Genomic DNA, 23,224 nt, shown 5'->3' with positions numbered 1-23,224 from the left:
TCATGAGACTTTCAAAAATACCTCAAGGTCAAATGTGTATGTTGACCTTGACCTTTGACCTAACACCTTGTTATCAGAACAACTCAAAAACCATTATACTTACAGAAGTTTTAAATAGTGGAAAATGTTTGGGTCATTACGGCGCAACTTTGTTATATTTTGACCGAAGAGATTTGACCTTTTTTTAAGGGGCATAACACCTGTTTTAGGTTTCTGGAAAGACAAAATCATCTTTTACTATATAACCAAAGGTCCTAGACCCATGGGGTCTTCGGCAATGACATTGGGGACTAATGACCTTGACAAAGGTCAAAAGGTCAAAGGTCAAGGTCATGTCCCATATAGCGAATTTGGTGTTTTTAACCTTATTTAAAGGGTTTTCAGTGTGTTTTAAAGCTTTTTAATACATTCTACGTCTATTTGAACATGTATTTTACATTACAAAAGGAAAGACCTCTCAATTGTTCAAGAACAATTGACAGTTTAATTAATCTTATTTTTTTTATATCAGTTTGATTTACCACATTACATCACTGTGTGACCAAACACTTATTCTTATAGGAGTTATCTCCCCGCATCCCCTTTTTCTTGTTATCACTATATCTCTTAAACCGTAAAAGATTTTAGCAAACTGTTTTCACCAAATTGTTTGTCTACTCTTGAGAATAATTTGGTTTATTTTGACTTGAGTGATCGGAAGAAATCTTATGGGAGTTATTTCCCTTTGAAAATTTAAGCTAGGCGATTTGTTGGATAAATTCATACGTTATAAGTGGTAGGGGCCTACAGTCTTTTGATATGATGTCCTTGGTCCATTTGAAGGAAATTGAGGTCAAGGTCAAAGGTCAAGGTCATGTTTTAAATTTTGAATTTTGCTTGTTATCGTTATTCCACAGAAACTGTGACAGTAAATGATATGATGTGTTTGCCAAATAACTGTTTACAATAAAGCGCAACTTCAACCTATTTCAGTTAAATTGTTTCGGTTAACCCTTATAGGAGTTTTCTCCCCTTATGTATTTCAAATCAGTATTTCTCCACAACCATACAAGTGATTGACCTCCAGTCTTCCGTTCTGAGTTCACTGACATATGAACTTGAAATTGAGATCAAGGTCGAAGGTCAAGGTCATGTTATACATTTTTAATTTTGCTTGTTATCGTTATTCAAAAGAAACTGTTACAATTAATGATATGGTTTGTTTGCCAAAATACTGTTTACAAAAAGGCGCAACTTCAACTTATTTCAGTCAAAGTGTTTTGGTTAACCCTTATAGGAGTTTTCTCCCATTATGTATTTGAAATCAGTATTTCTCCACAACCATACAAATGATTGACCTGGGGTCTTTTGATTTGAGATCACTGACCTATGACCCTCAAAATTGAGGTCAAGGTCAAAGGTCAATTTGACGTTCTAGATTTTGACCGTTGCTAAAAATTCTTTCGAGTTCATTATGAAACAATTAAGTCTACTGCATAAACTTATTAATCTTATTTTTTTTTATATCAGTTTGATTTACCACATTACATCAACACGGAGTGACATTTTATAACATCATTTTTTAAATTTCATTCTTATTATCGAGGTGGAAAGACCTTCAATTGTTCTCTGAAGAATTGGTTTTTAATTACTATTATTCTTTTTCCGCCAAACTTTGACGAAGTTAGCAGTCTTAACCGTAAGATGTGTCGCTTTCATGTTCACACTTTGTATTGGTATCATGAATGCCTATCTGGAACTCATCCTGTGAGTCGAAATGTTTTGTCGCTTGGAGTAATCCCTCGAAACCCAAAAACCTTGTTATCGTTCCAACACCGTAACCATAATAGGTAGAAAAAAAACGAAAGGTGAAATTTGTTCAGGACCAGACCCTGGTTCTTCGTTACATTTGGATCGAAAAGATTCAACGACTCATTGGTAGGGTTATGCCCCTATTAAAATTAACCGGTGTCGGTTGGCCACCAAAACTCAGAAACCGTAAGTCGTAGACACCTAGGATCTTCACCATTCATCATCAATTGATGTGATTTTGAAAAATACCTCAAGGTCAAATGTGTATGTTGAACTTGACCTTTGACCTAACACCTTGTTATGGGATAATCTCAGCAACCTTAATAGTTTCAGATATGTTGTATAGTGGAAAATGTTTGATTCATTAATATGCAACTTTGTTACATTTTGACCGAAGAGATTTAACCTTTCTGTAAGGGGCATAACCCCTTTTTTAGGTTTCTGACTAGAGAAAATCAGCTTTTACTATATGACCAAAGGTCCTAGACCCATGGGGTCTTCAGCAATGACATTGGGGACTAATGACCTTGACAAAGGTGAAGGTCATGTCCCATATAGCGAATTATGTGTTTTTGACCTTATTTAAAGGATTTTCAGTGTGTTTTAAAGCTATTTAAGGTTGACCTTGACCTTTGACCTTACAACTTTTTAGTCGATATCTCAAAAACGATTGTACTTACAGAAATAGTAAATAGTGAAAAACGTTGAGGTGGTTAAGGCGCAACTTTTTTTAGACCGAAGAGATTTGACCTTTCTGTACGGGGCATAACCTGTGCAAGAACTTTTAAATACATTCTACGTCTATTGGAACATGTATTTTACATTATAAAAGGAAAGACCTCTTAATTTGTGCATATTTTTATGTCCCATTTATGAGCATTATGTTTTCGGATCTGTGCCTCCCTCCATTGGTTCATCCATTCGTCCGTTCTTCTGTTCATTCACACATCTGTTCGTTTGTCTGTTTGTCTGTCCCACTCCAGATTAAAGTTTTTGGTCCAAGTAGTTTTTTATGAAGATTCCTGGTTTTTTATAATTTGCATATATCCTTTTGATTTGGTTTATCAATCCTTTATCTCATTTTCAGGGTTCATGGTAAATTTTGAAGGATTGAAAGGTTTTCATGTCCTTTTGAAAAGGTTTATCTCCTCATGACACCATGCAAGTGGGCCCTTAGTAAGAAGTTTTTATAATAACATAAGGATGTAAGAAAATGTAAGCTATAGGTCAATAATTCTTGGGGAAAATTAATGTTATGTCAAATTGTGCTTCAAGGGCAATAACTCATATAAGTGATCAATTGACAGTTTCAGCCATGCTGACTTAATAGAAGATCTCACTTTGCAGATCATTTTTTCCTGCTAAAAGATTCACTCTTTCTGCTACAGTAAATATAGATTGTAATGTTTTTGAAAATTCCATATATACAGAGAAGGCCTAAAGGGCAACAGGAGTATACCTCTGTTCAAAAGTCAAAAATTTTAATTGAGAGAAAACAAAACCAGGTTACAAACTAAAACTGAGGGAACACATCGAAAACAATGTAACAACAGAAACACTGACGTATAGACCTAGACTTGATTATTACTTTTCCCACTGAGATATTAACCATAGCCTGCATTTTTCCCTGTTTTATTTTTAGCGAAAGGGGTTATGTTTGTGAAAAGATAATATCTCTAGACACATATTTATAACTAGATTCCCTATAAGGAACGTGCATTTTCAAACTTTAAAATCACTGCAATAATGATACACTAATAAATATATTATTCTTTATTTTGATTCTTGTAAAAATTCATATAAAAATAAATAATAATTAATAACAATCAACAACAACCTATATATGAGGAAAATAAAAATAATCCCATAGTCTGGTTACAGAGTATAATCAAACAGCATTATTGCATAATCTTCTAATTAAATTTTCATTCACCAAATAATAAATTAAATCAATCCCAAATTTGTTAGACCTTTCTGTAAAGTTATGGCGTACTCTTATCTACCTATGACACTAGCCATACTAAATTAATAACATACCTCTCGATGAAAAATGTTGACATACTGAAGGAATGACAAAACAACATGAGGCATTGAAGAATGAAAATCACTATGGCAGTTACATGGCACATATTAATTAATCAAAATCAGATACAAAATGCCAATGAAAAATATCAACAATCTATGTTTCTGAGATATAAAACATAAAATAAACTAAATGCTCTCTGTATATGTTTTAACATAAATTATAATCCATTAAAAGTTGACTGAATATAAAGAGATCAAACAGCCAACTTTAGTCTTTAATATTACAGAAGTTAAAACTACACATCAGATTGAATAGTCAATTACACATCAGGTTCAAATGTACCATCAGCAAACATTCTCTGCCATTCACTTCCCATTGGATATTCAAACTGTTTAATGGCGTCTTCTTTAACACCAACCAAATATCCTGGAACCTGAAATGATATCAAAAGATGAATTGTTAAACTTATTAACATTAGTGACAACATTTATGTTTTTCTCGTCCATGAAGACAGCTCTATCTTATTTGTATTTCTTGCAAGAAGTTGAAAATCTAAGATGTCTAGTATGATGCATTGTTTTTTTTTTTAAAGAGCAACAATATACTCCCAAGGCCAGATGACATATGTCAAATGAACATTTGGTCCTCAAATCAACACTCATACAAAATATAGTTAAGCTGTTATTTACAGTTACATAGGAACAGAATTTAATGAAAATCAAACGAGCGAAATTAATTTTAGTAAAAGTGTTGGGTACCACCTTAACTTGATCACCATTGTTGAAAATTAAGGTCAAAGTCATATAACACATGTACAACAAACACATATTCCATGCAACCAATTTACATACTCAATATTTTAAGCAAATACTGTTAACTTGAAATCCTCAAAAGTAAAGCAATCCACAAACCATTTTCTATTATGTTAAGCTACTGAGAAACATAATGCATCCTGAAGATATAACCAAACCACTAGAGCATGAAATTGAGGTCAAAGCTAAATGAAAATGCCAGAAAGATAGACATATACCAGTTCTCTTAATACCCAATACAAAAACCAAATGACATTGACCTATTATGTATTTGTTTCTGATTTACAGACTGAGCCTCATGACAATGAAAATAAAGTCATGCCTCATGGTCAGGTGACAATGTTTGACTGGCAAGATATCAACATGAGCTACCTACTTACTAGTTCAAATTAAAAAAGAAACAATATGGTTATTGTAACACGCTTGCCTTTCATTACAATTTGGGTTCAGTGCATTAAGTGTCTCAGTTGCAAGCATGAACCGATATCATTTGTATTATGGCTAGAAAACTCAAGATTTTCTTAGGACAAATGATTTCATTAGCTATCAGATATCATCAACAGCTTTAATTATAGTAATAGCAACAAATAGTCTTGATACGGATGATGGCAATCACAACTGGTCAGTTTTGACCACAATTCTTGGTATAGTTTAACCTTAGCTATTGGTATACTTTAACCAAAATTAGTGGGATACTTTAACCATATTTAGTGGTATACTTTAACCATAATTATTGGTATAGTTTAACCACAGTTATTGGTATACTGTAACCACAAGTATTGGTATACGTTGACCCCAATTATGGGTTTTAACCACTGTCTACTTATTAATTATAACTTAAGTATTATTGCCATGGCTGCCATCACCAGGGGTTCATAACTTTCTATAGCTTGTGATAGACTGAACACCCAAGTGTAATTTCAGACGCGTTTTATAGAAGAACTGACCAGTCACATGATATCATAACACACTCATACAAGGTAAATCAGCAACATAAGTCAATCATGTGTAAAGTTCCTTCAAAATATAAGTTCCAAATGGAAACAATATTCTGGAGCTGCTAGAATTTGGCCGGTGTGATATATTCAATAAATATACAAAATAATTGTGGAAGCCATATACTTACTGTAGGTACTACATAACAGCCATTTTTGATTTTGACAGGTGCTTCCATATGCTCATGTAAGTGGTCAGCATATTCAATCATTCTGAAAATATAATCAAAGGGATATTTATTTAATCACATCCAATTATTCAATACATTTGTAACTAACTGTTAATTCATTATTATTGGTGGGATAAGAAATCAAATATCCACCAAAATTAAAGCTTTCCTCAATCCAGGAAAATGGGTACCCACGAAAATGAATGAATTCACAATATTGTTTTTATGAAAATCAAACATAAAGAAGGTAAAATGTTCAGCTACTTTAAACACCATGTCAACGAATAATAACAAGTGAAACTGCGAGCTACTGCTCACTGATGATACCCCCGCCGCAAGTGGATAATATTAATAGTGTAAAAATATGCAAGTGTTCGGTAAACAGGAAGTTGTCAAGTGATGAATCTGAAAACGCATCACACGGTATAGCTGACTTATATAAATCCTGAAACCAAATTTCAGAAATCCTTGTATTGTAGTTCCTGAGAAAAATGTGACGAAAATTTTTAACTTGGTTATCATGTGTAAAATCATACAAATGTTCGGTAAACAGGAAGTAGTCAAGTGATGAATCTGAAAACGCATCACACGGTATAGCTGACTTATATAAATCCTGAAACCAAATTTCAGAAATCCTTGTATTGTAGTTCCTGAGAAAAATGTGACGAAAATTTTCAACTTGGCTATCATGTGTAAAATCATACAAGTGTTCGGTAAACAGGAAGTTGTCGAGTGATGAATCTGAAAACGCATCACACGGTATAGCTGACTTATATAAATCCTGAAACCAAATTTCAGAAATCCTTGTATTGTAGTTCCTGAGAAAAATGTGACGAAAATTTTCAACTTGGCTATCATGTGTAAAATCAGACAAGTGTTCGGTAAACAGGAAGTTGTCAAGTGATGAATCTGAAAACGCATCACACGGTATGGCTGACATATATAAATGTTGATACCAAATTACAGAAAGGGTGGATGTGTAGTTCCTGAGAAAAATGTGACGAAAGTTTCATGGGACGGACTGACTGACTGACTGACGGACGGACTGACAGACAGAGGTAAAACAGTATACCCCCCTTTTTTAAAGCGGGGGTATAAAGAGGTAAAACAGTATACCCCCCCTTTTTTTAAAGCGGGGGTATAAAAATGTCTTTTGACAAATAACTAAAGAGGTCAGGTATTTTAGTAAATCAGTAGAGGTAAGGGTTTTGGTAAAGAATTTTAGAACATGATCTTCATCCTAAGAAATTTTTATTTTTCACCTATTTTCCTTGATATTTCTCATTATTATAGAGTTTTTTTTTTATTTTGAATCTTTATACTTTCCCTCTTTACAAAAATCTTTGCAATATCTATGCACATATACATTATCTATTAATTATGTCTTGACAGCATCATACAGTTTTTTTTTTTTTGTAATGGTCTAAGTAGTTTAATTATTGCATCACTAGCCAGTCAACACTGAAGTTGTGATTAGAATTCTGAACAGGGTAGGAGCACTTGATTCCAATCTTAATTGACAAGGCTTGTTAGTTTTCTTATCGAAGGTAGTGTTTCACTCCTGACACTCTGGCTTTCTCCACGAATAAAAACTCACTGTCACAATAGTGATCTTTTTAAAGTGACATTAAACACTAATCTATCAACTAATCAATCCTCAACATAGAAAATATACAGACCTGTTTTTTAAAGAGCAACCAACTGATATGTAGTCAAACATTGACAAATGTTGTACAAGTTCACACAGACCTACACCACCAGCATGGGGACACACAGGAACTGAAATAATCAAATATTCATAACATGTAAAAAGGTCTACTAGGGCACATACATGAATAGAAGTCATAATCCTTGAAAATACTTTTACACTAGGCTGAAATCTTACATTTTAATCACATTCAATTTCACTATTAGAATTCTCATCATACACATCCTAGATAAGTACCAATTATCAAGGTGTCTGTGTTTTGTTATTATATAAATAACACACAGCTGAGAAGGTGATTGAGTAGATTGGCACCCAAAGAAAACATTGCCAACCACGGCGAAGCCAATTTTATAATTATTGTCTTTTACAGATATATTGTATTTAAAGGTATTTTCTAGGGACATAACAATGTTACGGGTATTAGAACAATCAACAGAAGTGAAGCAAGATGTTTCATTTTTTTATTTTGACAGTCAAATAATAAAATATGAGCTAAAATATAGAACTTAAGCATTGTATTTGATATCTTGATGTAAAATCAGTTCATTGTCCTTTAAATTATCGATTTTTGATCGGTCTGGCCAAGAGGGTGACATTCAAAACAATTGTTACCCTCTCAGCCATGTGATCGAGTAAATTAACACCCTCGTATTAGCCAATCAAAATATGGTATTTTTACATGAAGTAAAATAATGTAAAATATCAGCAGTGTGTCACAATAAGAAGCTTTTGGATAAGTGAGCAAAGCGAACCAGTTCAAAAAATCTTCATATTGTGTAGAGCAGCTGATATTTTACTTTGATATGTTCGGGTCAAAGTTATTAAGGCTTGATCAATGCAGTTGACATCACAAATTAAACCGTGATACTGGTATGCAATATTGTTAACAGCTGAGAAGAGTGATATAGACAGTGGGACAACCTATAAAATAATGTTATCTGAAATGAAAAGTCCTTAATGAATTTAATTCACTTTACAAAAATATGAATTAAGTTTTTAATAAACTGATTGTTTATCTGGAAATTGTATATACCACCAAAGCAGTTCATATTGTTATCTTAACCTATCTATGTTAGGCCACACCAATTTAATTTCTTGTTCTACGGATTTTTGGACTCCAAAATATGGGGCGAGCGAGCGATTTGAAAATTTTAATAAAAAAATATTTAATTTGCAAATTTTTGAGGCGAAGCTTGCAAAGTAAAGGCGAGCGATTATAATTTTTTTTTGTAAACATTAAAAAGTAAATTTTGACAATATTAAAACTTGATTTATCACTTGTACATTGACATTTCTTTAATTTCTGATGTATTTTTTCCCTGTTCACCAAGAAATAGTTAAATCTGGTCTATGTGTGTGTGACTGACAATGAGACAATTCTCCATTTAAGTCATAATCAGTTTTGGGGCAACCCCTTAATGCTATAGATATCCCTTTTACATGTTTTATGAGGAATCAATATAAGTTATAATATATTTGTTTGTATAAAAGAGCTCATATTTTCTCATAGAACTATATATCTATCTGGTATTAAGTGCATGGTCAAAACATGTCCAAGAATTTTGTTATATTCCTGGACTTTAACCATGTTAACACATTTACTTTAACAGTTTTATATTATTCAAAATAAGTGGACCCCTCTTTTAGAAAAAGTTGTTTACAATATGATTGATGATGAAATCTCCTCTTTTTGAGTACAAAATTCTAAGTTTTCAAAGGTTTTGTATAGAAGAACTATACAAATCCTTGGTATTTCTATTTTCTTTTCTACATCAATAAAATGACCCCTTTCTGAGGGAGGGTTGTTCTCAACCTGATTATAACAAACACAGGTCAAAGTACGGCCTTTTACACAGGGCTTTGATACAGACCAAACAGCAAGCTATAAAGGACCCCAAAATTATTAGCGTACACAATTCGAACAGGAAAACCAACGGTCTAATTTATATATATATCCAAACAGGAAAATACCAAATTATGAACAACATCAACAAACGATAACTGCTGAACGACATGCCCCTGAATCAATCAGGACAGGTGCATAAACATGCAGTGGCTATAGATAGTTTTGTTTCGCCAGCATACAATATAATTGCAGTTGAAGGTAAATCCTTCAGAAGTTCTTCGTACTTTATTCTAACAGCGAACATCTTTTGATAGGGAATATAAGTAAGGGGGAAAGAAACCAATTGTTTGTTCTTTACAGGTATTTCCGCGCTGTTATAAATTTATATCGGAGCACTCCCTCTTTGGATAAATAGCTTTCATGCCGGAACACATATTCTCACAGATATTGACACCTTGTGGTTGGGTGATTTTATGTTTAAAGTCGTTATATACAGGTTAGACTGTGATTTAAATTAAAACAAATGTTGATATCTTTTCATAATATTTACAAAAACAACGGTGCGGGAAATGAACATGATTACATTTCCGGATGCGGGAAGCGGGAATATAAAAAAAATAAAAAAATTCTGTTTTGAAAAAAATAGGTGCGGGCGGGTCCGTCGAACAAGGAATCAAATTGGTGTGGCCTTATATGTTAATATACTAACTGTTATATTTAGCTGCCATTAAAATAATTGCTACACATTCATTAACACCGCCCACTCTACAGGCATCAATCTGACAATACTGCATGGCCTTGGCCTTCAGAAACTGTTTAAACATTACTCTGTTCTGACAATGTTCTCCTGTTGCCACAGCAATACCAAGTGGGTTCAATGCCTGAAACAAACGTAAGATTAATATCAGTCTATTATGTCATGTTAAAACATCAACCATGCCTGAAACATTGTATTATTCAACGCTTCCACTATCCATATTTGTTAAGGCTAGCATCAGCAATAACAGTGATAAAAGCATGACTAATAAAGGCAGAGCCCATAATCATCAGAACTACATTTAATTTCTACCTTCATTTGTTTATTTAACTATGCAATATATACATGAGTAGCATGATCCATTGTTAGTGTATTCCTAAATCTACAATTGTTTATTTCTCCCTTAGTGATAAAAGCATGGGTTATAATATTACCAGGATTTGTGGGTTCCTCTACCCACAATGGTCTATTGCTCCCTGACCAATACAAGTATGGCTCATTAAACATCAAAAAGAGTTGCTGATTTCTTTGACCACACTAATTTATGTTTATCTGAGAAATTGAAGCTTGGCCAATAACTTCAAATGACATCAAAAGGATTTGTGGATTCCTCTATTCAAAATTCTTTATGCTCATGTCAGAAATAGCTGATCAGCCCATATCTACACAATCAGTATTTTGGTTCCTCTATCAACAATAGTTGATTATGCACATCAGCAATTCCAGCATGGCCAAAAACATTATAAGGGTCAGTGGGTTTCTCCAATCACAAGGTCTTGTGCTCACTGATCAGCAATAAAAGCACTGCTTATATTATGGTTTATTGGTTAGTCTATACTCGATAGTTTATGGTTACCTCACCAGTATAACAAGTTGGTTGTGCTTCCTCTAGTAAAAAATATTTATGCTTACCTCAGCAATAGCAGCATGGCCCATAATATCATCAGGATTTGTGGGTTCCTCAATCCACAATGGTTTATATGGAGCTAACTTTTTCATCCAATCAATAGATTCCTGTACCTCCCATTTCTGATTGGCATCCACCATCTATAAAAAAAGTTCACAATTGTTATATACAAGTGGATTTGTTAAACAAATTAATACAATGGCAAGAATTTGCAGTAAAAGTTATTCTGAACACATTTAACTGACATTATATTCAAGATTATTAAAAGTTTAAGAACTGCAAAAAAATCAAGCAATGTTGAAAATTTGTCAAAAAATACATGCAAACTTTAATTTGGCTGCATGTACAAGTGTAATATTTCTAAACAAAATTTAAATTCACTTATTGTGTCTTTTTACTAGAAATCCAAACTGTGTATAATTCATTGCAAGTTATACAACCAGGGGAGATAACTTTTAAAAATTTACTAACATTCTTTTGCAATATTCTTATTTTACTACATTCTTTGCTAACACTTTGAAATAAGATTGCTTGTTTCAGAACTGTAAATCTCAAAGTGGAGGTTAACTTCTTTACAGGAATGAATTTATTAATACAAAGCATAAAAAGTTTAATACAAGCACAGTGTCTTAATTATTTATGTGCCAATAAAATATTTTATTGGCACATAAAGTCATAAATAGTTAAGACCTATTGAATATATAACTTGTATTCTATTTTCTAATATTTCTCATTTTGAGGTAAATCTATTATGTTTTTATCTTCAATTTCCCCATTATTAAAGATATTACAGTACCTTTAATTTAATTTAATGTATTTTTAATGTATATCTAAATATAATATTCCATTGACTCACCCATAATCTATCATATCCAATGGTTTCTCTGAAGATTTTTGCTCTTCTGATATCATCCTCTATATCTCCACCAACTTTCATTTTAAATCTGAAAGAAAACAAAATAAAGTAAATCCTCCATTCAATAACCATAACTCTTTCTTTTACATGCACATTTTGAAAAGATAGGGTAGCATGGGGCTTAACAAATTTTACATTGTGTAACATGGCTTATAGTAAAACTTTACATTAGAGATACACAGAAACTCAATAATCTGTTTATTGTACTAATTCTGGTTATTGTTTTTGCTTCCTTTCAACATTTTTACATTGTCCCAAACAAAGAAATCCAGATAAGTTTTGCTTTGCTCTAATTGTGATGCCACTAAAATGTTTTGCTATTTATTTACAAAACTATAAAAGTAGCATACAGACTGAGCAGGGTGATATAAGCACAGTGAAGTGGGATAAAGTCAAACACACATGCATCCACTTCAGTCAAGTTCACATACCAGAAATATAATGATCTTACCTCTCCATTCCTTGACTTATTGCTTCAGTTGCTAACTAGAAGAGAGAAAAAAACTGTCTTCTTAAAGCAATGTTTAAAAGCTGATTTTTAAATATAAAGAAATTTTAGTATGTATAATGCAGTATTTCTTAGTTTTTACTACTAAAGATGTGATATTTAAAACATTTGTCATATTTCAATGGTTCTTTTCTACAGTTATGACATTATTATCATTGTTCAATTTACAGTTTATATAAAAAGAACACATCATTAAATATGATTTTTAAAACGAAAACACAGTTTTATTTTAGGTTGTTTTGTATATATATGGCTAGTTTATTTTGTATAGAATCAAGTTAGATGATAGAATAATACCTTTCTGATTTTGTCATCTGGGTAATCTAACCAACCACATGATGTTGTGTACGCTGGGAAACCTGTACTTTTAAGTTCAGCCTCTAAAATAAGACTTACCAAATTAACTTTATGCCATATTAGAAGGATATTAATACATGATCAGATTTATATTAAATCTTTTGGTAATTAGTCTTATTTCATCCAAAGGATACATGTACTATAATAATAATATTTTTGTATCTTAAAATGTATCTTATCTTTTCTATGCTATCTTTGCATTGAACAGGAAGTTACAATTCAACTGAATGTACTATCTCCTATTATATCAAATAGAAGCAGAGTCTCTGTTGTTGATCATTTTATGTTTAAATCACAGCTTCAAATATTAAGAAAATTTGAATCACAATGAAACCTTTATTTACTGTATTCCATGCAGAATTCATATTTTTTGAATGCCATTTGTATTAATTTCAAGACAGTAACTACCCTTGTAGCTTAAAAGTTCATAAAAAGTGGGATAAGAAATTTCAAACAAAGAATGCTTGCAAATTGTGTGGATCAGAATTTCTATCATTTTAAATTGTTTAGGACTATTGTCCATCTCATACTTTAAAAAAAATCTTAATTACCTCTGTCTGCCTTTCCAGCTTGTCTTGATTTCAAAAGTTCTGAAAGTAAGATCATATTGTTATATTCAGTAAAAAAAAATACAACTCTTAAACATATTTTTATAGAAAAACGTTACATTCTCATTATTGCATACATACATCCATTAAGTAATTTGATTGGTCACTTGGTATTTGAAAATTTTACTCTGATGTAAGGAGGTTACAGAAGTATGAAATATTTGTCAGATTTGCATAACTTTTTATGGTGATTGTGGTTTCTCTAGATGCATCTGTAACACCAAGTTGTATAGTTCAGACTTAAAACTGAAATATTGGTCATTTGCCTTAAAAAAGTGTCTTGTAGAACATGGACAGTTTTTCAATGGTTCACCTACACATAAAATTTTATGGCTGTAAATCATGTTATCTGAGAAACAGCTGATCAGAATGTTGGTGAGTTCTAAGACATTCATACATATGTGACACAGTTGATACTCTATGAGACCACATCAACATAAAAGTTCTTTCATTGTATCTCATCTATCAAACAGTTGTTGTAAGTTCTATCAATTTTCATATAAAAAAAAAATCCAATCCTTTTTTCATTCTAACTTATCTACAGAAAGAAAAATAAATTCCATCATACCTATTGCTTCTGTTTTTGTTAATGCATCCTCCCTGCAATTAAAAAGTATAACTGTAAATGTCTGCATATAAAATATTTGGAAAACTAATGTAAATCAAGAAATATCTACCGGGTAGATACATTTGAGTTAGAATAATAGCAAACAATGGAGTCATCTCCCCTAAATGGTTAATTTTCTAATTTATTTCAAACAACTTATTTTCCCTTAATTGTAAAATTACTAATTTATTTCAACCAAATTATATCTTGAATTACCAGAACATGCAGAAGAAACAAAAGTAATATGTATACACCATCATACATTCTCAAGTTTTCATTATGTTTAACATACATGTTCAATCATTATAATCACTGGATTTTTATCACTGTCTTGAAATATCTGTGCTTATGTATCCCATCATACTTTGAACGACAAAATTATTTTATGATGTGACTCTGTACCTATGTATCTTGTCATACTTTGAATGACAAAATTATTTTATTTATTAATAGTACTTTTACTGTTAACCCACTTTTTTGTGATATACATTTGACGTGACTCTGTACTTATGTATCCCGTCATACTTTGAACCACACTATTATTTTATTTATTATTACTTTATACTGTTTAGTCAGTTTTTGTTATATCTATTTTGTGTGACTGTATTTATGCATCCTGTCATACTTTGAACGACAAAATTATTTCATGTCTACCTGTGCGAATTTCAAACGTGCAATTTTACACCAGTACTCAAAACCCTCCTTCCTTAATGGGTGCATTTTACATAGACAAATAAAATCGTATAATATAATCAAAATGAGGATGTTAATTTGATGTATGCCTTTTTGTGCTTCTTCGTTACATTTGTTGTTTTTATAGTTATTAAGATGATAACACAATGTTGACTGCTGTACCCCTATTTTTGGCATTTTTAACTATTGTGTCTGTTTGTTTTGTTCACGCATCGGTGACAATAAAATGTAATTTGATGGGACTGTCATACAAGTGAGAGGTTTAGCTAGCTATAAAACCAGGTTCAATCCACCATTTTCTACATTTGAAAATGCCTGTACCAAGTCAGGAATATGACAGTTCTTGTCCATTCATTTTTGATGCGTTTTGTTATTTGATTTTGCCATGTGATTATGGACTTTCCGAATTGATTTTCCTCTGAGTTCAGTATTTTTGTGATTTTACTTTTTTTTACTGTTTAACTGTGCACAATAGTAATACAGGAGTGACTGACCTTGAGAATACTTACATATATCTAAAATCAATGGTTGAAACAAGTTTTTCTGGTTCCTATTAAAATAAACATTAAATAGATAAATTAATGTGCCTGTCATAACAGGGTTGCTGTCTTAAATTAAAAAAAAAATCACACATCTACTTTTATATTTACAGTATTATTACAGTAATGATGACTGGGCTAAGTTTTTACATGTGGATCAATTGAATATTGCATATTACATCTACATACACACTATCTTTAAAATCTTAGCACCAAAACTGTTTCTCAAAATTTGGAATTATCTAACTGAAATTAAGTTTTTAACACAATTTTTTTTCTCCAATATTCACCAATATATACATGTAAGAGTGGAAATGCTCATTCGAATAATAGGCATATAGACTGTGCCGAAATATAATGAAAAATCAATAACGTTAATCTTGACTTATGGTATGACATAGAAATGCAGATGGAAGGAAAAACGGTGTAATTATCATAGGACATAGCTGAATCAAAATTACACTATTGACATTGTATACATTACCATATCTGCAAGAAGTTTCCACAATGGCTGAAAAAAAGCAAATGAAAAATAAAGTATTTGTCATACTTGAAAAATTAACAAATTATCAGAAACATGCTGTCATCGTGAACTAAAATAATTCATGTAAAAGCTTTCATGTAAACTTAAAGAAAAAGACATTTATTCAGAGTATACAAATGAGTTTATTATAAAGAGTAGAGTAATAGAAAATGTAATCAAATGAGTTTATTATAAAGAGTAAAGTAATAGAAAATGTAATCATAATGATTTGGAATACATACTTTGATATGTAAAGTTCAAAGATATAGGTTTATAATTTAATTTTGGATGTAACGCGTCTTCTGATTGGCTGACGTTATTTTGTTATGAGCCCATAGACATAATTTAGACATGTGACCGTGACGTCATCAACGTTTTTTCATGGTTTTCTACGGTTTAAAATGGAATTTAGAATTAAATTATAAGAAATGACTGTAATATTTTTTCTGTCTATTCGAAATAACATAAAAAATGTGGTGCACACTGTTAAATAACCCGCTACACGCGTTATTCAGTGTGCACCAAATTTTTTATGTTATTTCTTCATAGACAGAAAAAATACTACAGTCATTCCTTAAAAAGATTAAATCAAACCAATATATCCTAACCAAAACATATCTATAATGCAGTTTTAAAAAAAATCATTTTAAATTTGAGAGCTTTTGAACTCATTATTTATTAAAAATACAAATTATTACATTGGTGGCAATAAATTACATTGATTTCCCAGTTAGATAAAAACCGATAATTTCACATGTGAATTAAACGTGGTTATTTCACTCTCTGACGTCATACAACAATAGTCGTTGTCAAGACGTCGATAACGTCGGATCAAAACAAATTGTGAATGCGTAGGAAAAATATATAGTTCCTTACATTTTCTACATTAATTTCATAAAAAAAGCCATTAGCCAATGTAATAAAAAGTATAACTAATCACCGTATTTGAATATCAAAAATAAAACAACTTGTGACCGAACGCCGCTATGGATTAAACTCGTGCTGCGCACTCGTTTAATCCATGCGTCGTTCGGTCACGCGTTGTCTTATTTTTGATATTCAAATACGGCGATTAGTTATACTATAATTAATTAAACTGAGGAAAAAATTGAGGTTTAAATTTATCAGTAATTTTTTCAGATAGTCCTTTTTGTAAAATTAGTCATACATCTGAGGAATGGCAATATTATCTATACAGTTGATTCATTTCTGATCTAAGATTGGCTAATATAACAAAAATTAAGTGAATAACACTCACCTTCTCTTCCATTTTAGCCCATAAATCCCATAATGCATTAACAATGGCTGCTGTAGCTAGATGTGTCACACCCTTTTCTGGTCCTAACTGAAATAAGAAAAGAATTAACCTATCATTCTCAGTTGCTTGATTTCTGTACTATTTGATCAAAACTACATGTATGCCTTAAACTTTAACTCTGTAATGAATATTATATTCAATTAATATCAATCGCTGAATAGTGACTAAATGGTAATTTTATTCACTCATTGTGCAGTTTAATATAACCTTATACTATCTTTTTGTCAAAATAAATAAAAGTTTTGAATGAATATATCAGTGGCAACCACATACAGATCACATACAGAATTAACTGAAAAACATCCACTCAAAAAGAAGATATTTAGTAATCAACTTCCAGGAGAGGAAAAAATAACAATAAGAAAGGAAAGGACTTCAATTTATCATAATATTTGGTACAATTACAAAAATTTCCATGAGATATTCTATTATTAATGTGAAAAACAAAATCAGAAAATGAATCACTTTAACCTTGACGTTAGTATGTCAGACAGGATGTTAAATCGAGTCCCTGAGGTTGTCAAGTATCATTCATGCTGTTTATCCTGATACTATACACCTCTCATATTACAGTTGAAAATATTAGTCTAACGTTACAGTTGACTTACCCATCTGATTTGATCTTCACTACATATAGACTGCCAGAATTGGCCAAAATTTCCAAAAATATCCGCTAAATTCTGTCCAACTACCAGCTTCTTGAAGGCTTCTACAGCACAGCACACTGAAAATAAAACTTTAGTGTAATCATTTTTATATAATGTATACGAATTCGTATTCATGGATTGCTAGTTTTGTTACAAGAGAACAATCAATATAGCACATGGACATTGCTTTCATACTAGAATTCACACAACAACTTAATAAAATCATGAAATTAAAGTATGTATCAAATGCCAAATATAAAGACATTAAGACTTATAGCTAAAAGAAAAAGTACCTATTTATGTATATGATTAGCTATAACAGGTATAAAGTGTCTCAAAGAGGGCAAAGTGTGGAGAGATTGCATATACTAAAGCAGGTATTTTTCTGAATTTGTGATTAAAAATTGAGAAATGGGAAACAAAAGTTACAGTAACATAACATTCACACTTCTTGATAGCTGTGCTAGTGTTTCAATTTTATTATCAAAAGCAAGGAACAGAAAAATAAGGAGATTTGCTTCCCATGACAACGTAAAAAATCCAAAAAGCTTGATACAAATGATAACAAAATGTGAACCTATTTGTGTTACTGTGCCAATTAGAAAGATATTAACCCTTTCCATATACATTTTTGTTAGTTATCAAAATAACATATGTTCAAAAATCATCCTGGGGTGCTGCCAAAAAAAATATTTTTGTATGTACCTATGTGTGTTCCTCTACCAGCAGTAAAGGTTATACCATTTCCAATAAAAGCAGAATTGGTTATCAGTGTTACATTAGCACATGAATAATCTGGTGCCCTGTGCTGCAATAAAGGATTTATATGCTGTACCTATTTCTGTGCCTTTACCAGCAGTAAAAGTTAAACCATTTCCAGAAAATGTAGAATCAGTAATTATAGTGACATATGAACATGATAAGTCTGGTTTTTTACACTAAAAATAAAAACAAAACAATGAATTGTAAACCATACATGTGCCATATAATTCTTTTAGGGAAAAGTAAACAAAATTCTGTCCCTGGAAACATTTCAATTTCAAAGTTTTTAAGAAAGATAGGGCTAATGATCTATCGTTCAAAAGTGAAAGAATTTGTTATGTTTCTATTCAAAATACTAAAAAAAAAATCATGGACTAAGGCAGCAACCATTTGATTTTCTGGGGGGGGCTATGGTTTTTTTTTCTGTGCAAACTTTTTTTTTCGCCTGCGGCGAAAAACAATCTATTTTTTTCGCGACAAGTCGAAAACAATTTTTTTCTTTCAATTTTAGCATTACATATAGTGGCAGCTGAGGGTGAAACAAACATTTTTTTTTTCTCAGAATCAAAAACAAATTATTTTTTTCTCCAAAAACTGGAAACAAACTTTTTTTTCCAAAAAAAACCATAGCCCCCCCCCCCAGAAAATCAAATGGTTGCTGCCTAACAACATAAACTGTATTTTATTGTGTTAAAAGCCAATTTTTTAATTATTGGGATATAAACATTGTCTTTAAGGTATTTCTTTGTATCATTCAGTGCTTTTAGAAGGTAGTAAAAAATATTAATTAGATTGTATATCCCATTATTAAAGTTATTATTAAATATTTCAATTACTATTTTCAAAATTGAAATCCATTTGAGAAAATCTAGCATTTTTTAAGGAAATTGTCATCATTGTATCAATAACTATTGTTTTGTTCATCCTTTTGTGGTTTATTTGAGATATCTCAACAGCAATCAAAATAAATAAATTTTACATATCAATACATGTTTTAGAATTTTACAGGAATTAAATAGTTAAATAATTAATTTTTTTATGAAATTTGAAATGCTCTCAATGTTTTTATGAAATTTGCAATGTTCTCAAGAACAGAAAAATGTCCATACATGATAAATAGGATATCATGCTTAATACCTATGTGTGTTCCCCTGCCAACAGTGAAGGTCATCCCTCGTCCCTCTATTTCACTGTCCGTCTTTACAATTACATATGCAAGAGAATAATCTGGGGATTTATGCTGAAAATAAATAAAATTCACCTTTTTATCAATGCAATGTTTTTGAGAAAGTAAAAACAGATACACACATGCATGGTTTCAATACTACTGTATCCTAAATTGCATGGCTCCTTAAAATTTTGGTGAACTCCTTTTGTTAAATCTATAATTACAGTACACACAGAGAGGATGTAATCTCATACTCCCAACACTGATTATGGTGTAACACAGTGTCACACTGTGAAACACAAATTTCCCTCCCAAAAAACACCAAGTAATTCCTCCCATCTGGGAGGGTTTTATATTATGACCTGTTGATTGCAGGTAAAAGTAAAAAAAATCAACAAAGCACGACTGCATGGTCTGACAGTGACATATAATTACATGTCAACTTCTTCCCATTTCAATCATTTCCTATTTTCTATTTCTGAAAGCTATAAAAAAGGTTAATGAAATTATTTTTAAAAATTATATACAAAAAGTATTTTTAGATTGGAAAATTATTTACATTCTTTCATAATCTCATAATTAAGAATACAACTTCATATTTACAATAAGTTGTATTTATGGTCAGTTTAAACATATAGATATTAATATATACATGGTTTAAAAAATAATAGTAATAATACAAAAAAAAAAAAATGAATAAAATAAAATAATGTAGATAAATTTCATACATATTATATTTAAATAATCTTCATTTATTATTTAAATTTATATAAAAAAAAATGAATAAATTCAATTAAAATATATGTCTTTATTTTCTATGAAGTATACTCCACTTACAGATGATGTTTTGTTTGTTTTAATAATGTTTCTTAGGTATGAAAATCCAACACTGTCAGAACAAATGCTGAATATATTTTTAATAAAAGTTGTGCAGGATTCTTTAATAAATCAGATTATAATATATCTCTGATTAAATTTAACAAATCTAACACTTTTCATCATTTTGTGACTGTCATTTAAGACAGGAAACACAAGAAATGTTTATTGTAGTCATCAACTACTGGCACACTTCAAAGGTAAACATAGCAATAAAATCATGGTGTTGGGAGAAACCACACCAAGGTAATAAACAATTAAGGAGCTTTAGGGAGGAATGACTCCAAGTTTCTCCCAATTTCCTCCCAAGATTTGGAGAGTGTTGCTGGAGTTTCCTGGTGTGACAAGTTTTAACACTGTAGGGAGTATGAGATTACATCCTCTCTGTGTGTACTGTACACTACATTAATTTTAATTTTCTCAGCACTATTCACGAGTTGATTTTTTTGTCAATCACGATTCACAGAAAATAAATTCCCATGATCACGAATCACGAAAATGTAAAAAAAAAATCTGTAGATAAACGGCTTACTATAGCGAAAATGCGCTGACCATGAAGAACGAAAAAAACCATCAGGCCCCTCTGTCTGGGGTAAATACAAAATTTAATCCTGGTATCTATTATGAGTTTATTATCAAAGATTAAAGATGAGTTTAAGAACATGACAACTCTGATAAAAAGACAAACAGACCAATTTTCAGACATAATAAACTAATTTGGAAGCTTGTCATGTAAAAAAAATCTGGACAGTTTTGAAAAACTACTCAGGCCAGCTTCGAAGACTAAAACACTGCAGTGGCCACCAATAAGGCAATATAAAAACAACTTACTTGTAACCTCTTAACACAGTAAAATTCTTTTTAATTATTGCACAATTGACTGTCAAGAATATTTGTAGTTTTGCAATGCTAAATTTGTTTGTTTGAACAGGGACTTTCTATACTAACTAGTATAGAAAGTCCCTGGTTTGAACTGGAATTATTATTTATGTTGGACTTTAAAGTGCGATGGTACTTTAAAGTGCAATGGTCACGCTAAAGTGCGATTGTCTACGTTAAAGTATGATGGTGTCTCACGCTAAAGTGTGATGGCTGTTTGTTTGCTAAATTACGATGGTATATCACGCTGAAGTGCGATGGACCAAAAGAGTAAGGTTCAAGGGCTTTAAAACATTGAGGAACATTTAAAGTAAAAAAAGTACTTTTGCAGAATCTGGAATAATAAGAAATACCATATATGTGATAGGCATTATAATTCAACTGTAGTCTTAAGTGAATGATTCTAAAAGTCCGACAAAGTAATAATTGCTAAAAAGGTAATTTAGGTATCACAAAAGACTATATTTCTTGTAAATAAAAACAATTCAGGCGTGTTAAATATTGTGATAATTGGGGTAGCTTAATTGCCGTCCACACGATGTAGTCTTATCACTTATGGAAACACCTTCCTATGGAAAGCCACATGGGACCCCCAACTTTCACAGAATCGGTTCATAACTATAACAGAGTTGGTATAAAACATATGTGGAATCGGTCACCAACTTTATATAAGTCTAAATAATTTTTCACCAAATTTCCACTTTCAAATGAAATTAGTTTCTGCATGTGTATCCCTAGAGGGTTGGTTTTATTAATATATGTTGTTCCTATGGCCATTATCTACAAAAGGGTGTCTCAGATTTCAGATAGAATGTATAGAACAAATTTTACACCTAATTAAACATTTTCTTCTTTTATGTGGTTAGGATGTTTACACTAATTAGAGATTTATGAGAGAATGGAACACCATAGAGACAATCTGAGACACTCTTTTGAAGCCCATGAAGTATTGATTAAGATTTGGTTAAAATTTTCTGTATAGTTAAAGAGATGATAGAGCTAAATTCATTCAAGTGAACCTATCCATATTTTGCCACTAATTACATAATAATTGATTACATAATAATTGCATAATAAAAATATTGCATTCATTTAAAAGATTGATCTTTTATCTATCTATATATACCTCTTTTATTATTTTCTATGCATTCATAAGAAAGTTACAGCATTTCAAAGGTTAGTGATTGGAAGTAAAAAAATCTTTGTATTGTGCTACCTTAAGTCATTGACATTTGGTTGAAAAGTTCATAATCAAACATTTTAATTTGTCTTAAGGCGTGTTTATTTTTAGTTTGTATAAACAACTGTTAACGTCATAATCCATCTACATTTCTTACTTTGTATAAACAACTGTTAACGTCATAATCCATCTACATTTCTTACATCTATACTTTCGCAGACCATTGCACTTTAGCGTATGGTTGTATCGCACTTTAGCGTATGGTTGTATCGCACTTTAGCGTATGGTTGTATCGCACTTTAGCGTAGTGTTGAATCGCACTTTAGCAAAGCCGATCGCACTTTAGCGTCCCCATCACACTTTAGAGTCCTACATATATATGTTTATCTATTTGTATCAAATTTTAAAAGCTACTCTAATTTTAACTACAGATGCAAATTAGATTTTAGAAGATGTCATCAGTAAATTACCATTGCATCAGATCCATCTTTCTCTAACGAGGTTGGAAATCTAATGTCTTTTACAATTAAATCAGTTATCTTAGTGGGAAGAACCATTATTACAACCAGCACACACTCTGTTCAACCAAAAATAAAAGGGGGTGTGGCACAAAAGGTAAAATCCCGAAACA

General features: G+C 31.3%; 1 protein-coding gene across 2 annotated transcripts; it reads right to left on the bottom strand.

Annotated features, from left to right (window-relative positions):
- Positions 1-3,549: 3,549 nt before the first annotated feature.
- On the bottom strand, positions 3,550-23,221 carry LOC143052767 (mitochondrial enolase superfamily member 1-like). Of its 2 annotated transcripts, none has more exons than XM_076225876.1 (16): positions 23,064-23,221; positions 19,628-19,730; positions 17,690-17,805; positions 17,022-17,108; positions 15,725-15,751; positions 15,211-15,251; positions 13,970-14,001; positions 13,345-13,383; positions 12,734-12,816; positions 12,380-12,414; positions 11,869-11,956; positions 11,018-11,152; positions 10,058-10,229; positions 7,474-7,573; positions 5,756-5,837; positions 3,550-4,250 (listed from the first exon to the last, which is right to left on the bottom strand). In XM_076225876.1, the coding sequence occupies exons 1-16, from the start codon at positions 23,148-23,150 to the stop codon at positions 4,137-4,139; spliced, it is 1,341 nt and encodes a 446-aa protein (XP_076081991.1). In that variant the 5' UTR covers positions 23,151-23,221; the 3' UTR covers positions 3,550-4,136. The 2 variants fall into 2 exon arrangements, with proteins under 2 accessions (XP_076081991.1, XP_076081994.1); XM_076225879.1 differs by lacking the exon at positions 19,628-19,730 and adding an exon at positions 18,434-18,536 and having other exon boundaries at positions 23,064-23,213.
- Positions 23,222-23,224: the final 3 nt, after the last annotated feature.

Source organism: Mytilus galloprovincialis, chromosome 1, assembly GCF_965363235.1.
Source record: "Mytilus galloprovincialis chromosome 1, xbMytGall1.hap1.1, whole genome shotgun sequence".
Lineage (NCBI taxonomy): Eukaryota > Metazoa > Mollusca > Bivalvia > Mytilida > Mytilidae > Mytilus > Mytilus galloprovincialis.
The sequence above is the reverse complement of the archived record's forward strand: the minus strand, read 5'-3'. Positions and strand labels throughout refer to the sequence as shown.